Here is a 15,265-nt window from a genome sequence, read left to right as displayed (position 1 = left end):
AAACACACCACAGCATCGCTGCTCGTCTTTCTCCATAGAGAGGACAGAACGGTGAATTTTAGTTTTCCACAATTTTATAGCAGAGCTCTTAGGTGCCCCTTCCTGCGTTGACTGTCGGCGTCAGCGTAACCGAGCGAACGAGCACAGCGAAGTATGAGAGAGCCAACTCGGAGAGCAGCAGGGCATGAAAAACGGCGATAGCGAAGAAAGTGCGAAGAGGGAAGCGGAGGAGGAGGATATGGGGAGAGACAGGCTCTGCGCGATGACCACTACGAGATGGCACCAGACTAGGGCGTCGTGGTCCGTTCACCGATGACATGCGGAAAGCACGTCGACCGATGCCATATATGGAAAGAAAGCGCTGCATGAGCGGTGGTCTGTCTGTTGCGACTGCTGTGAATCGCGCCCGTGCTTCACCCACGAGCTGCCTCTCGCGATTTCTCCATCAGCGAGGCAGTGGCGCCACACTTTGCTCCGATTGCAATGCGTCGCACGAGACAGATTGTCCGCGCCAGCCCATACATCGCGAAATGAAAACTCGTACAGGTTTCGCATTATAATTAGGGAGCGTCGTGTACGTCGGCAAATGTTTTTACTCCCGAAAGATACGATACAACTTGGGTCGAAGCCGAAGGCGGTACAATATCTCGCGGCATCTTCGTAGCGCCCAGCTACCAGGAAAGGACTGCGCAATGAATGGCGGCCCCGAAGACAGGGGTGCAGTTTAGCACAGTGCTCCAAAGCGTTAGCCGCCACGAGGCGAGAATGGTACAAACCGACACGCTCCCGGTCGTGATGCGAGGGAGAAACTCATTAATTATGGTATCCGAATGGAAGCCAGAGCGCACCCACCTAAATGCTTTAGCTCCTGCTATGTGGGACGCGATGTATTTGTGCCAGTCGCGTCAAAGAAGTGTAATACATTCGAACGCCTTTCTCATTTCATTGTCACTTTATAATAAAGGTCGCGCAGCGCAACAGCTCTCACAAGAACAGGTCATTCCGTTCTACTTAGCGGTGCTCTACTAGACTTCGCGTTTACATGGGAGAAGCATGCGTCTGGGTGTCGATACCACCGTACATGAAGAAAACAGAAAGACACCTTCCATCGCCATTGGAGCCAAATAATGCACGCACCAGCCTACATCTTATTGCTCCTAACCACAGACATCACTCTGGCTATGTTTGTAGTCTTTTGAGAAACACTTCGTCATTGTATGAGTAACGAGAAAACCAGAAAAGTTGTCGTGCACCACTTCGGTGGCAGCGATAGCGTTTTAGCTCAATATCTCCTATGCAAGCCCTTAAATAGCATAAACGCGATTCTGAAGGTCACATTCGGCAAGAATGCGCTTTTTGAGAGTCGGGGGAAAACATCACAACTTGGACTCCGACCCCCATTTGCAAGAAAAATTGCGTGACGCGAACGTCACCGTGTAGGCGTCATGTTGTGATACTTTCAGTGACCCAAGTTGACGTCAGAAAAGTTCGTTGCAGAGCGACAGATAAACGTAGGCTCCTGGGGCACGCACCCAGTGGCACACACCCTGTAGCCGCGTTATACATACACACTGGTATGTATCTTATGCATTTTTTATACATCGCCTGCCTGCTTCCCCTATTTACATACATAAGTATGCGACACTGTTAACGTGCACATCAACATAACATCTGGAATATAACTGCTAGAGCTCCATATCGTAGCTTACCGCGTCGGCCTGCATGGGCGGGGTGCACTTGCATCTCAATATCTACTAGTTTTCTACCTTATTTAGTACCTGGTACCGCGAATGAGGCCTGCCTCGTACAAGTGGCTACCTTTCCCAAAAGCAGACACACGAAAATGCGTTTTCTGGTGGGTCAGGTTTTAAAATGTGCAGTGCGATATCACTGTATCCACCGTGAGAGCCTGCGCCCGTCGTCTGCTTCACATGCCAATGCACTGACTTCTGCTGCTCGCGGCGCTGTTCGCCTACACGCCACTTACGACGGCCGCCCGGTGCATATAGTTGGTATGAGCCATATGCTTATTCGACAGCAACAACGTCAATAAAAAAAATGCGTGGACACCGAAGCACTTGTTATGAGTTGTGAATGCGAACGAATGAATATCCAATTGCACACCGCCGAGTGGTCCTTCGAGTTATGATCTCTTCGCGAACAAGCGAGCGCGTCGAGACGCTTGGCAAACGCCTCCTAGACAGCACAAAGCCAGTGGACTTATTTCTGTGACGTCACGCTACCTTGTCCAGCTGTCATGTAAGCTAATGGGGACGCTCTCGAATAAGCCGCGGTGATTTTGTCTCACGCTTCCGTCACGCCGGCCTTGTCGATGGAAATTTCGGTCCAATTAGCATGACGTCTTAAAGCAGAGTACACAGGCCTGTTATCTAGGAGAAGCTGGATTAGTTTAGTAGGTAATAGACTTGGCCTCTGAGCGTGTGGTCGTAGCTTCTAAACCCACTACCACGAGCGCCTTTCCTCTCCAATTTGTTCTGATATATGCGCAATAATTTCTTTATAGCAATTACCGACGCGAAGTTAGAACCCAGGCGAGAGCCATCGCCCACACGGAACGACCGAATAACAAAGGCCTCCCAGAGCGAGGGTGAGGTGGCGTCTCGACGATGCCCTCTGCCCTCACGGGACACCTGCCGTTCCAGTTCGGTACACGTGTATTCTGCCGCCCACTCTGCTCCGTCGAGGCACGGACATCACGTGGCGTCGCAGCCCATAAGAATTTAGGGGCTGGTTTGCTGCTACAGACGCCGGCCCTTTCTGTCAGCGGGTCATTTGATGCTGTCGCCCATTACCATCTTCAATCTTTTACGGCTGTGACAGCTGCGGTGCACAGTCTCAAATGGAAAGAAAGATGGAACCGCTCCTCAGGATCGCAGTACTATACCTATCAAGACCAGAAGCGGTCTCAGACTGTGAAGCGCAATTTTGTTTGGTTATGCAAGAGCTTTGTCGAGCAGCAGATGAGCAGAGTGGTGGCGCATTTATTGGCAGTTTTCACTATTACTGCACTGTACTGGCGGCTCCAAGCTGACGCTTATACTTCAAACCTGATGATGTCGCTTAAGTACACGCAACGATCAGGTGCCGAATTAAGATGAAATTTGTGCAACACACACGCTTGGCTAATCATCAGAAACATGGCAAGTTTGCAACGAATGCGCATCTAATATTCGGCCAATATCTCTGCTCTCTAGCCAGGTTTTGGACACTGCAAAGAGACGAGCGGCAGATCACGCGCTGACACTCTTGTGTGCGAGGCATCGCACTCACGAGCCATACGCGGCTCAACGGCTCCGCCACGGATAAGGTATACGTTGTTGCAGGCTCTTAGAACACCCACAGCTTGGGTTTTAGAGGTCTTACAAGCTTCTCCCATCTGCACTTACCGGGACGCAGTATGTGACGCGGAAGCGTTCACCTGGCTCTGCCTGTGCTTAAATGAAAGGAGAAACGCTCGACTGTAAAGAATACTTTCTGCTGAGTATGCGGTACAGGGTCGCTATAACGTAAAGTTATTCCCCTATGACTTTATTCCAATATCCTGCCGTCATATATTTAGGAGTCATGTACTTAGTAGTTGCAGATAACTTTTTTTCTGCATCCACTCCAAGAAGTTTGATGAGGTTTTTTCTTTCTAAAATAAAGTGTGACTGTTAGTGGCTAATTTTCTGCTTCGATCGTCAATTTTTTGACGAAAATTGTTGAAAATCGCAAAAGCCCAGAAAACGGAACGATCAAGTTTATATAATTGGACGAAAAACAATACCAGAATTCTGTGAATTGCATCTGATGGAGGATCTAAATGTACAAAACTGACTTGTTATATATGGCTATCAAATAGACCGTTATTATGCGAGTATGGCTTTGCTAAACCCTTGTGAACAATATAAGGAAATCGCGTTTTAGAGAAATTGATGTACCAAATTTGTCCGCTTTAGATTCTCTGACATGCCATTGACAGAACTGGGATATGTGTTCTTGATGTAGAGTTACAGATTTGTAAATTTCGTGATTCTGTTTTTGTCTTCTATCTTTTTCAGATTTAGCAATTTTCGGCAGTTTTCGTAACATTGAGGTCTGAACTAAAAAGAACGGTCACTAGAACGCACCTTTCTCTCTCAGATACAGCATGTTTTGTATCATCGGCCAAGGGGTTATTCCGGAAATGCATTTTTGCATTTTACAAATATTTGAATAGGCGACATCGGAGTTGCACCCGTGCTAAAGCCACCCAATCTTATTACAAATTAATGTTCTCTCTCTCTCTTGCTCTTAAGCAGGACGCGTTCAGGATCTTCCTGGTACACCCATTGCATTTCAGTTGCACCAAGCTGGAAGCTGGTGTACATGCGCATTCTTGTCCTTGCAGCTTTCTCAGTGCATCTTCCACGCTTAACGTCAGGTCTTGTTCGCTTTGGAGGCAGCAGCGGACCTCGAAGGGTCTCTGCTTTTATCCCACTCACAGAACGCACACTCACGCAGGTCAGCTGACTCACTATTTTATGCACGCTGACGGTGGTGAGCTTAGGATAGTCACGCGTGATCGCAACATAAACGTTGCGTGCCATTTGCTTCGTCTGCTTAGACAGCCATTTGTTGGCCAAGTTCGTCACAAGCTTCCGTGGCGACACGACGGAAGAACCAGAAGGTGACGAACGCTCACCTGAAGATGGAGACGCTATTTTGCCGTTGAGGTGCACCGAAAAGGTGCGTCATTCTCCCACGTATAAAAACTCGACATTGCAAAGTACAGAGTAACAAAAGTATAAATATGCCCTAGATGTAAGGTTTGTCCATATTCACATAGCTACCTGTAGAAAGTGAAGCACTGGTTTTTATAATAATTAATAATATTATTTTTAATAACGCAGCCAACACTGCTTGAATTCTGGGACTACATGCTTTCGCGGTAGCAGTCGCGCTATTTGCCTCTATAGCCTTCTCTTCTTTGTCAAGGAAAGCCGTCCGCGTGTATAGGTGACGAGTTCACCACACCTCGTTTCACGTTGAACAGTAATAGACAACAACAGTGAGCCTGGTGCAGTAGCTAGTGGAGCCGCACTGTTAGGTACGCCGTGATAGGACTCTCGTTTAGGCAACAGCAAAGCCACAAGGTTTTCCTAAACATTTCTGTAAACTACAGCTCTCCAACCTGCTGATATATAAGTATTTTTAAAAGCCACGGACTATATTTCGCACGTTACAGCGAACCTTACTTTAAAGCTTCAATAACATTATATCGCAGTCGGGTTTACGCGCGAATAACATTGTTCTTCATAGCAAAGACCTTCATAGCACTATGAAGGTCTTTACCAATATTTCAGTGATGCCGTCTGGTCTAAATTGTACCGTGCTGTAGATGTCAGGAAAGCGGGTGGCGTCCATAATAATTCAAGTAAAAGTTTTGCTTGGGCTAGTTGGTTCATGCTTGAAGTAGTAAAGGCAAGGCGCAGAAGACCAGGGCTCAAGAAGAAGAACACAAACGACAGGACCGGCGCCACTCAAAACTAAGTTTATTTCCGCAACAAGCCTGCCTTATGTAGGTCATTCACGCCGAATCCCACACGAAACTTTAGAAGTAAAAAACAGCAATCTATCGACCACTCAGGAATTATATCTGGCACATAATATCGAATGAGCAAACAAGAACCACACGTGGATCAGCACGGGAGGTAATTGATCTAGTATAGTCTTTTCCAAGTCAACGGCGACAAGAAACGAGACATAACAAGTACCGTCTACGCTTCACTATCACACTATCCACAACATAACACGCTTCGAACGCCTAAGGCCCAGTCAGTGATAAAACCCGCACGACTATGGGAATAATGACCAACGAATAACACGGAAAAAAACATGAAAAATGCATCTAACTACAGCGTCTGCGTCAAAACTAAAAATATCTAATAGTAACACCTTAAAAATTCGCAACAACTCACAGAAGAATAGGCCATTCCGTTCTACAGAGCGGTGCTCGACTGGAGTTTGCGTCTGCAAGAGAAGCTGACAAGGAAATTTATTGACCCGTAGGCACGCTTACAACTGTGGTATGAACGAAAAGTACAATATAAAGTACATCACATGTGATACACCACACTTGATGTAAACAAAACAGATTAACAAATGAAATAATAAATGGTGTCTACTTGACACTGGCTTTGCCACACACAACAACAGCAACAACAACAACAACAAAACTCATTACCGCATCCACGCAAAAGCATTACTGTCAGCCTCGAATTTATGAAAGGTACTCGGGGCACATACAGACACAGTCTGAACTCGGGCAACCGATTTGAGCATTATTCTGGCTGTAGAAAGACTTTGCCTCGGGAGACAGTTATGTACCGCGTAGACCAGCGGCGAAGAAACTCGGCTTCACCGAGTTTCAACAAATGTTCTTCAAGATGACCCCATATTATCACCCGTAGTTTCCGCATTCTGGGGTACATTGCTCTGTTTGACTGCCGAGATCGTTCTGCTATGTTACGGAAGCACCGCAAAATGTAGCTAGCGCTGTAGTAGACGAGACTCGCAAACCGATCTCGGCGCTGTGGTGACCGCACGATGGATATTCCGAACATTCTGGCAACTAGCTTCCAGAAGGTGCGTGCTACAACGCAGTCCTTTACTACATGCGAGTTGGTCTCTGTTTGTGCGCAATATATGCAGTTATCATTCGCTTCCATATACCAGCGTTCAAGCCTGTCTCATGTAGGTAGAATGCCCCACTGATATTGCCAATGAAAATCCTTCACTTGAGAGGGCAAATCAGGTGAAAGCACAGCTGTCCATGTTTGTGTAGTAGCTGTCCGTGGAGGTACAGCTCTCACACAACATTTCACAAAGCCTGGAAACTGGTGTCGCACGCCACTTTGTATTTCTTAGTTGTACAAGCTGGCTTTGCAAGCGCGCAGCCGCAGCATACTGCGGTGCTGGCATTACCGCCGTCGGAAGCAAGTTGCCTGTACTCTGCGGCATAAGCGTTCGACGGTAATGGCCCAGCCAATAAAGGAGCAGTGGCCTACCGGAGTACTCATCATCATCAAGTAGATCACATGTACTCTTAGTGCACAACAGCCCACCCAATGTAACTATGCACGGCAAGCTCCATCCTCCGCTGGATTTCGGCAGGCGCAAAAATTGCTGCGCTACGTATTGCGACTTGTTTAGCCAGGAAGACAGTAAGACCTCTTATGAGCGGGCTGTCGCTGAAACGCCTTAACAACGGGTCAATCGCAAGCACAAACAATATGGGTGACAAAGGACAAACCTGCCGCACTCCCCTTGTCACATCAAATCTAGGTGTTAAAATGTTGTTAAGCAGTAGCTCAGCTGTTGTTCGCGAATACAACATCCGCAGGATGTCTACGAACACTTCAGGTAAGTTATAGCATCGTAAAACCTCAAATAAGTACCGGTGTTCTAAGCGGTCGAACGCTTTGGCTTGGTCCAAGCTTACTAATACTCCTGAAGCTTCACGCGCTGTTGTGTATTGTATGATATCACGTGTTAAGTTGAGAGACGAAAATATACTCCGACCCGGCACGGAACATGTTTGATGTACACTGACTATTTTCGGCAATAATTTCTTCATGCGATTTACAAGAAGGGTTGTCAATATATTATAGTCTGTGTTGAGCAGCGTTATAGGCCTCCAGGATGAGGGTTCTGCAAGGTTGGAGTCTGGCTTTGGCAAGAGCATTACGCGGCCCCGATTAAACGATTTAGGAATACCTCCCCGTGCAAGAATGCCGTTAAGGAACGACACTAAGGCAGTGCCTACTTCCTCCCAGCAAGATCGGTAAAATTCGACTGGTAAGCCATCTGGACCAGGTGTTGAGCCGCTGTTCATAGATCATATAACGTCAAAGTTTCTTGCAGATTTGTTGGATACAATAAATTCTGGCCTTCTGTATCTTCTACTTGAGGTAGGTTAGCGATAAAGTCTGAAATTTCTTCACTCAATAGCTCTGCATTATAAATATTTTCCGATGAAAATGCGTCTGAGAGCCAGTTCCAAAAAATTATTTCGATATCCCGCCTCGCACCACTCTCTGTGCCATCTTCTATTATAATACTTTCAATGAAAGAGCTGCCATTCTGCCTCCTGCTGGACGCACGAGCCAGCCGCAGTACCTCAAAGTCGGAAATTGGCCTGTTCGTCATCCACGCCTTTGCAGAGGTGCGAGAGTACCAGCTCATAAGTCTATGGTAGCGTTCACGCTGAAGATCTAGGTATTCGCGCATTAACTGTGTTTGGGAGTTACCGTCTCGTACTATTCTTATCCTTCTCAGGCACTCACAAAGCTGTTCGGTCTCTTTAGACAAGCCATGCAAAAGGGGTTGTAGTGCTGTTGGAGCCAAGTGTTCCACGCACAAACCTAAATGCTGTCGATCTTAACCACTGCAGTCACTCTGGCGATTTTTGTAGTCTTGTGAAGAACACTTCGTCACTGTATGACTATTAAGAAAATCAGAACAGTTTTCTTGCACATCTTCGCTGGCAGCAAAAGCCTCTTTACTGAATATCTAACATGGAAGCTTTAAAGAGCACAAAGGCGATGTTGAAGGTTATATTTGGAAATAACGCGCTTTTTGAGAGTCTGAAACGCAACAACGGCGACACCAACCCTCATTTGCAAGGAAAATCGCGTCACGAAAATGTCACCGTGTAAGTGTGACGTAGTGATACTTTCAGAGACCCAAGTTGACGTCAGAAAACGTTCATTGCAGAGCCGCAGATAACCGTCGGCTCCTGGGGCACGTGCCCAGTGGCAGACACCCACTTGCCGAATGATACATACCCAATGGTATACGTATCTTACACATATTTTATGCATCGCCTTCCTTCCTGCTTCCCTATTTACATAATTAAGTATGCGAAAATGTCAACCTGCACAACAATATAACATCTGGAGTATATATGCTGGAGCTCCACGTCTTAGATTACCGCCTCGGGCTCTGTTGGTGGGGTGCACTTACACCGCAATTTGCACTAGTTTTCTACTTTATTTAGTACCTGGTACCGCGAGCATGGCCTGCCTCTAACAAGTGGCGACCTTTCGCGAAAGCGGATACACGAAAATGCGTTTTCTGGTAGGTCAGGTCTTAAAACCTGCAGTGCGATATCACTGGCTGCACTGTGAGCGCCTTCGCCCCGTCGTCTGCTTCACATGCCAGTGCACTGACTTCTGCCGTTGGCGCCACCGTTCGCCCACACCCCGTTTGCGACGGCCACCCGATGCATGTAGTTGGTATCAGCCATATATTTATCCGATGGAAACAACGTCAACCAAAAAATCCGAGGAAACCGAAGCACTCGTTATGAGTTTTGAATGCTAAAGCACTAATGTCCAATTGGGCGCCGCTGAGTGGTCCTTCGAGTTAGTTTAGCGGGCAAGCGAGCGCGTGCAGACGCTTAGCCAACGCCTCCTAACTAGCACAAGGCCAGTGCACTTACTTCCGTGACGTCATGCTATCTAGCCCAAATGTCTTATAAGCTTATGGGGACCCTCTGAAATAAGCCGCGGTGATTTTGTCGTCACCGCTTCCGTCGGGCAGGGCTTGGCGATGGAATTTTTGGTCCAAGTAGCATGACGTCATAAAGTGCTATGCATAGGCCTGTGATCTAGGAGTAGCTGGTTTAGCTTAGTAGGTTAGAGAATGGGCCTCTGGGCGTGTGGTCGTTGCTTCGAAGCCCACTACCACCAGCGCCTTTTCTCTCCAATTTGTTCTGATTTATGTGCACTATTTCTTCACAGCGATTACCGACGCGATGTTAGAACGCAGGCTAGAGCTTGCGTGGACACGGAACGGGCGAATAACAAGGGCCTTCGAGACCGAGGGTGAAGTGGCGTCGCGACGATGCCCTCTCCCCGTACGCAACACCTGGTGTATTCTGCCACCCCCTCTGCTCCGTCGAGGCACACACGTGACGTGGCGTCGCAGCCAATAAGAATTTAGGGGCTGGTTCGCTGCTACAGACGACGGTCCTTTCTCTCAGTGGGCCATTTGATGCTGTCACCCATTACCATCTTCAAGCCTTTACGGCTGTGACGACTGCGATGAACACTCTGAAATGGAAGGAAAGGTGGAACCGCGCCAGAGGATTGCAGTACTATACCTAACAAGCGCGGAAACGGCCTGCGACTGCGAAGCTCAATATTGTTGTTGGCTATGCAAGAGGTTTGTCGAGCAGCAGGTGCGCAGAGTGGTGGCGCATTTACTGGTGGCACTGTACTGCGGGCTCCAATCTGACGCTTATCCTTCAAGCTTGACGATAACGCTAAAGTATATGCAAAGATCGGATGCCAAATTAAAATGAAATTTGTGCAACATACAAGCTTGGCTGATTGCATCGAGTGGAGCAGACGACGACACGTCGTGTGTCACTTGCTGGGCAAAAGTGAGCCCCAGCGTTTATTCAGCACTGGTTTTATACACGTTGTGAACAGGCGGGTAACGCCCTTATCACATGGGGGCGTATCGTGCCATGAACACAGAGCGCGCTGCATGCTGAGCAGATTAGATACAGATTACGATACATCCCTCTTCGTAACGAAAAAAAAAAAACTAAGGACAAGGAGCGCTTTTAGCTCGGGAGAACAAAAAGAAAGTTAAAGAATCACTGCACATCCAAAACTACAGCAAAGATCAGAGCACTGAATACAGTCACGGCACTTGTTGAAAGTTCGCGTCATACATTAAGCGCCGAGGTGGTCTGCGTTGTCTTGTAGTCCTTGGAGCAGCTGCTTGTTGCGGAACTGTCGGCACAATGCTCGCTGTGCTGTTTGGGTTTTGTGCCGCCTCTGGGTCGTGTTGTGTGCTGGCAGGGGCAGCGTATTCTTGAAAAACACCTTCGTCGTCGTGAGGAGGACCGCTAAGGCGAAAAGATTCTCTGGTTGGCAGCAGATGCTCGCGGTTGCGTCGCAAGAGTTGCCCGTCTTCAGTCATGACAACGTATGACCTTGGTTGACCAGACGACTGAAGAACCCGAGCCTTTCTTCTCCATGATGAGCTGTCTTTTATTCTGACCGTTTCGCCGTTGTTGAGCGGTGCGAGTGGCCCTCTTGAGTAGTCTTTTTGCTGGCGTTTGTCAACCCGCCGGCTTTGTCCGACCTGAACGGCTGGTAGAGTTGTTCGCAGCGAGCGTCCCTGTAATATTTCGGCTGGTGACCAGCCGCATTCCAGTGGAGTTGACCTGTAAGCGAGAAGACCAAGCCAAAAGTCTTGTTTAGCTTCAGTTGTTTTCTTCAAGATTCTCTTGACTACTTGTACCCCCTTTTCGGCGAGTCCGTTGGAGCGGGGAAAATACGGGCTTGAGGTCACGTGTTTGAAATCGTACACTTTTGAGAACATGGCAAATTCTCTACTGGAAAACTGAGGCCCGTTATCAGTGCATACCTCTACAGGTATGCCATATCTGGAAAATATGGCACTTGCTGCATCTACAGTAGTTTTTGCTGAAGTGTCTACGAGCTGTTGGACTTCGGGAAAATTCGATAGGGCATCATAAACACACAAGTAGGACCGACCTGCGTGGCTAAAAATGTCCATGCCGACGCGGTACCATGGTTGGTCTGGAACCGGACGCATAATCAAAGGCTCTTGCGGCAACTTGTAAGCGTACGTTTTACATACAGAACATGCCTGTGCAAACGTCTCGATATCAGTGTTCATTCCTGGCCAGAACACCAGGCGCCGTGCCCTTTCTTTGCACTTATTAATTCCCATGTGGCCTTGATGAATTCTTGCCAACATATCGCGCCTCATACTGGCCGGAATGACAATCTTACAGCCTTTCAAGAGAACCCCTTTTACTTCCGATAGCTCAGCGGCAAAAGGCTTGAACGGTCCTTCAATTAGTTGCCCGTTCTCCAGGTGCTTTAGCACAGCGGCGAGCTGCGTGTCCTTTCGTGTCTCGGAAGCCAGTTCTTTCCACGTGGTTTCGCTGACAAGAGAATCAACCACACTTACTGCGTGCACTTCGACGTCGTCGTTGTTGTTGTCTGCGTTATCTGCTGCGCCCTTAACGGAAGCCCTGGACAGCATGTCCGCCAGTAGAAGCTGTTTTCCTGGAACATAATGCATTAAAATGTCATAGCGTAGCAGACGCAAAAAAAATCGCTGCAGTCTTGGCGGCATGTCACCGATCGCCTTCTGCGATATGGAGATCAACGGACGATGGTCAGTCTCAACGACAACCTTCCGCCCATACATGAAATGGTGAAATTTCTCGCAGCCGAAAACTATGGCCATTGCTTCCTTTTCAATTTGTGAATAGCGTTGCTGCGTATCAGTAAGCACTCTGGAGACGTACGCAACCGGTTTCCATGCACCGTTGTGATACTGCAGCAAGGCAGCACCGATTCCGTTTTGTGACGCATCGCATGATAACCTGGTTTCTTTTTCAGGGTCAAAAACTGATAGCAAGGGCTGCTTGCTAAGGCTGTCGCACAGCGCTCTCCACTCTTTTTCGTGATTTGCCGACCATTCGAAAACAGTGTCTTTTTTTAGCAAGCTTCTGAGAAGCGTTGTCCTTTCTGCTAGTGTTGGCAAAAACTTTCCAAAATAGTTCACGACACCCAGCATGCGTTGAACTGCTAGTTTATCACTAGGGGGTGCCATCTGCAACATGCACTCAACATGGGATGCATTTGGACGGATTCCTTCTTCGTTTATCACGTCGCCCAGGAATTCAATTTGTTGAACGCCAAACTCGCACTTTGCTGGATTGAACGTAAGGCCCGCACGTTCTGCCGCGTCTAGCGCTGATCTTAGACGTTGGTCGTGCTCTTGTTGGGAATTGCCCCACACGAGTATGTCATCGACATACACTCTAACGCCAGGAAGCGCGTCAAAAATTTCACTTAGGGTTTGCTGAAATACTTCGGACGCTGATGATATTCCGAAAGGCAGTCGCAAAAATCGATAGCGGCCGAAGGGTGTCGCAAAAGTGCATATCCTAGACGTCTCGTCATCTAAGGGAATTTGGTGAAACCCTGCGTTTGCATCTAGGCGAGTGAATACTCTTGCGCCGGCCAGCTCGGCCTCTATGTCTTCCCGCCTCGGCATCGCGTAGTGCTCGCGCTTGAGGCACTCATTTATTTTCCTGGGGTCCATGCAGACTCGCAGCTTCCCGTCTTTCTTTCGTACGATAACAAGGGGACTCACCCAGTCTGTTGGCTCAGTGACTTTTGCAATTATTCCGGCTTGTTCCATACGTGACAACTCCTCCCGAAGTGGCTCCTCTAAAGCCAGTGGCACTCGACGAGGTCTCTGAACCACTGGCGTGGCGTCCTTGCGAAGCACCATGTGGTATACTCGTTTGACGCAGCCGGTGCCAGTGAAAAGGTGACGAAAGCTGGCAACCACTTCTTCAGAGCTGTTTTGCGACACGCTGTTCACGCGTGAAATCAGTCCCAGGCGTTCACTCGCCTCAAGTCCTAGGATTGCTTGGCGCCCCTTTCGTGCCACGAAAAAGCTCAGCATGGCAATGCAACCATTTAAAGAGACTTCGGCCCGCATGACGCCAATGTGTTTGATTACATCTCCGCCGTAGGAGCGTAAAATCGCGCTGCTGGGGTACAGGGGCGGCTGTGGGTTCATTTTGGCGTATAATCCATAAGGCAACAAATTTGCCTGCGATCCCGTGTCAACCTTTAACTGAACTGCCACGTTCTTGATTTGGACTTCCACCGTCCAGTCATGCTTGCTGGACACATTCTTTGCGGATACGTCGAGAATCTCGAAATCGTCTTGGCCGCTTTGCAACTCGCCAACAACTGCCGTCGCTTTACAACATCTGGCAAAGTGGTTTTTCCGCTGACATCTCCGGCACGTTTTTCCAAAAGCAGGGCACCTTCTTGGGGAGTGTTTTCCGCCGCAGTTTCGGCAGTCATAACGTGTCTGTTCTCGGTTTTCGCGGCTCGTGCTAGTCCTGCTGATAGGATGCACTTGGTGTTCCTGGTTCCACATTTCCTTGTGAGTTGCTGATGCTTCAGCTGCTTTACAGGCTTGTTCTGCTTTCTGCAGGGTCAAGTTGTTGTCCCTGAGGAGCTTTTCACGTACCGTGTCGTCATTTATCCCGAACACAATTTGGTCCCTGACCATCGATTCCGCCAAAGCTCCAAAGTTGCAAGCACGTGCTTGATTCTTCAGGTCTCGTAAGAAATGCTCCACTGGTTCGCCAGCAGCTTGGATTCTTCTCCTGAACATATACCGCTCGTGAACCTCATTGGTCTGTGCAATGCAATACTCATCAAATTTTTTCATCACTGTGGCATAGTCGTCGTTCTTCTCGCCTGCTGCAAACGTGAAGGTGTTAAAGACTTCAATGGCCTCTGCGCCCGCGACGCTCAAAAGCAACGCTGTCTTCTTGGACTCAGTCCGAGGCTTTTCTGCGACCTCTGACGCCGTGAGGAAAATTTCAAACCTTTGTTTGAAGAGCTGCCAGTTCTTGCGCAGGTCGCCTGTTGTAAGGAGCGGCTCCGGTGCTTTGAGGAAATCCATTTTCCGCCACAGGATCGCTGGTCTTCACGCGTCGTGCAGGAAGTGCATTGCCATGCTAACCACTTCTGACACCATGCATCGAGTGGAGCAGACGACGACACGTCGTGTGTCACTTGCTGGGCAAAAGTGAGCCCCAGCGTTTATTCAGCACTGGTTTTATACACGTTGTGAACAGGCGGGTAACGCCCTTATCACATGGGGGCGTATCGTGCCATGAACACAGAGCGCGCTGCATGCTGAGCAGATTAGATACAGATTACGATACACTGATGATTAGGAACATCGCAATTGTGCAAAGAACACGCATCTAATATTCCGCCAATATATCTTCTCTCTCACCAGATTTTGAACACTGCAAAGAGAGTGGCAGACCATGGGCTGACACTCTCGTATGCGAGGCGTCGCACTCACGAGCCATCCTCAGCGCAAGGGTTCCGCCACGCAGAAGGTATACGTTGTTGCAGGCTCTGCGAACACCCCAGCTTGTGTTTTAGAGGTCTTACAAGCTTCTCCCATCTGCATTTACCGCGACGCAGTATGTGACGCGGAAGTGTTCACCTGGCTCTGCCTGTGCTTGAATGAAAGGACAAGGGCTCTACTTGCAACTTTGCAAAGAAAATTTTCTGCAGAGTATGCGGAACATGATCGCTATAACGTGAAGTGATTCCACTCTGACTTTATTGCACTATCCTGATGTCGTATACTCATGTAACTGCCGACGCAAACACGC

The 15,265-nt window shown here is 48.4% G+C and overlaps 2 protein-coding genes across 11 annotated transcripts in view; one reads left to right on the top strand and one right to left on the bottom strand.

Moving 5' to 3' along the window:
* The window catches only part of LOC135896562 (MYG1 exonuclease), a 631,131-nt gene that overhangs the window by 362,922 nt on the left and 252,944 nt on the right, over positions 1-15,265 (top strand). The gene's annotated exons all lie outside the window — the stretch shown is intronic.
* Positions 10,411-14,794, bottom strand: LOC139049923 (uncharacterized). The gene is made up of 3 exons (XM_070525799.1): positions 13,198-14,794; positions 12,001-12,098; positions 10,411-11,224 (listed from the first exon to the last, which is right to left on the bottom strand). Exons 1-3 carry the CDS (start codon positions 14,533-14,535, stop codon positions 10,696-10,698), a joined length of 1,965 nt encoding a protein of 654 aa, XP_070381900.1. The 5' UTR covers positions 14,536-14,794; the 3' UTR covers positions 10,411-10,695.

This window comes from Dermacentor albipictus, chromosome 9 (assembly GCF_038994185.2).
Source record: "Dermacentor albipictus isolate Rhodes 1998 colony chromosome 9, USDA_Dalb.pri_finalv2, whole genome shotgun sequence".
In the NCBI taxonomy this organism is placed as follows: Eukaryota; Metazoa; Arthropoda; class Arachnida; order Ixodida; family Ixodidae; genus Dermacentor; species Dermacentor albipictus.
The sequence above is the reverse complement of the archived record's forward strand: the minus strand, read 5'-3'. Positions and strand labels throughout refer to the sequence as shown.

Coding starts and splice junctions, on each gene's coding strand:
- LOC139049923 (XM_070525799.1), bottom strand. CDS start 14,535: ATGGATTTCCTCAAAGCACCGGAGCCGCTCCTTACAACAGGCGACCTG. Junction 12,099..13,197: donor TCACTGAGCCAACAGACTGG/GTGAGTCCCCTT, acceptor ATTATGTTCCAG/GAAAACAGCTTCTACTGGCG. Junction 11,225..12,000: donor ACGACGTCGAAGTGCACGCA/GTAAGTGTGGTT, acceptor TCTCGCTTACAG/GTCAACTCCACTGGAATGCG.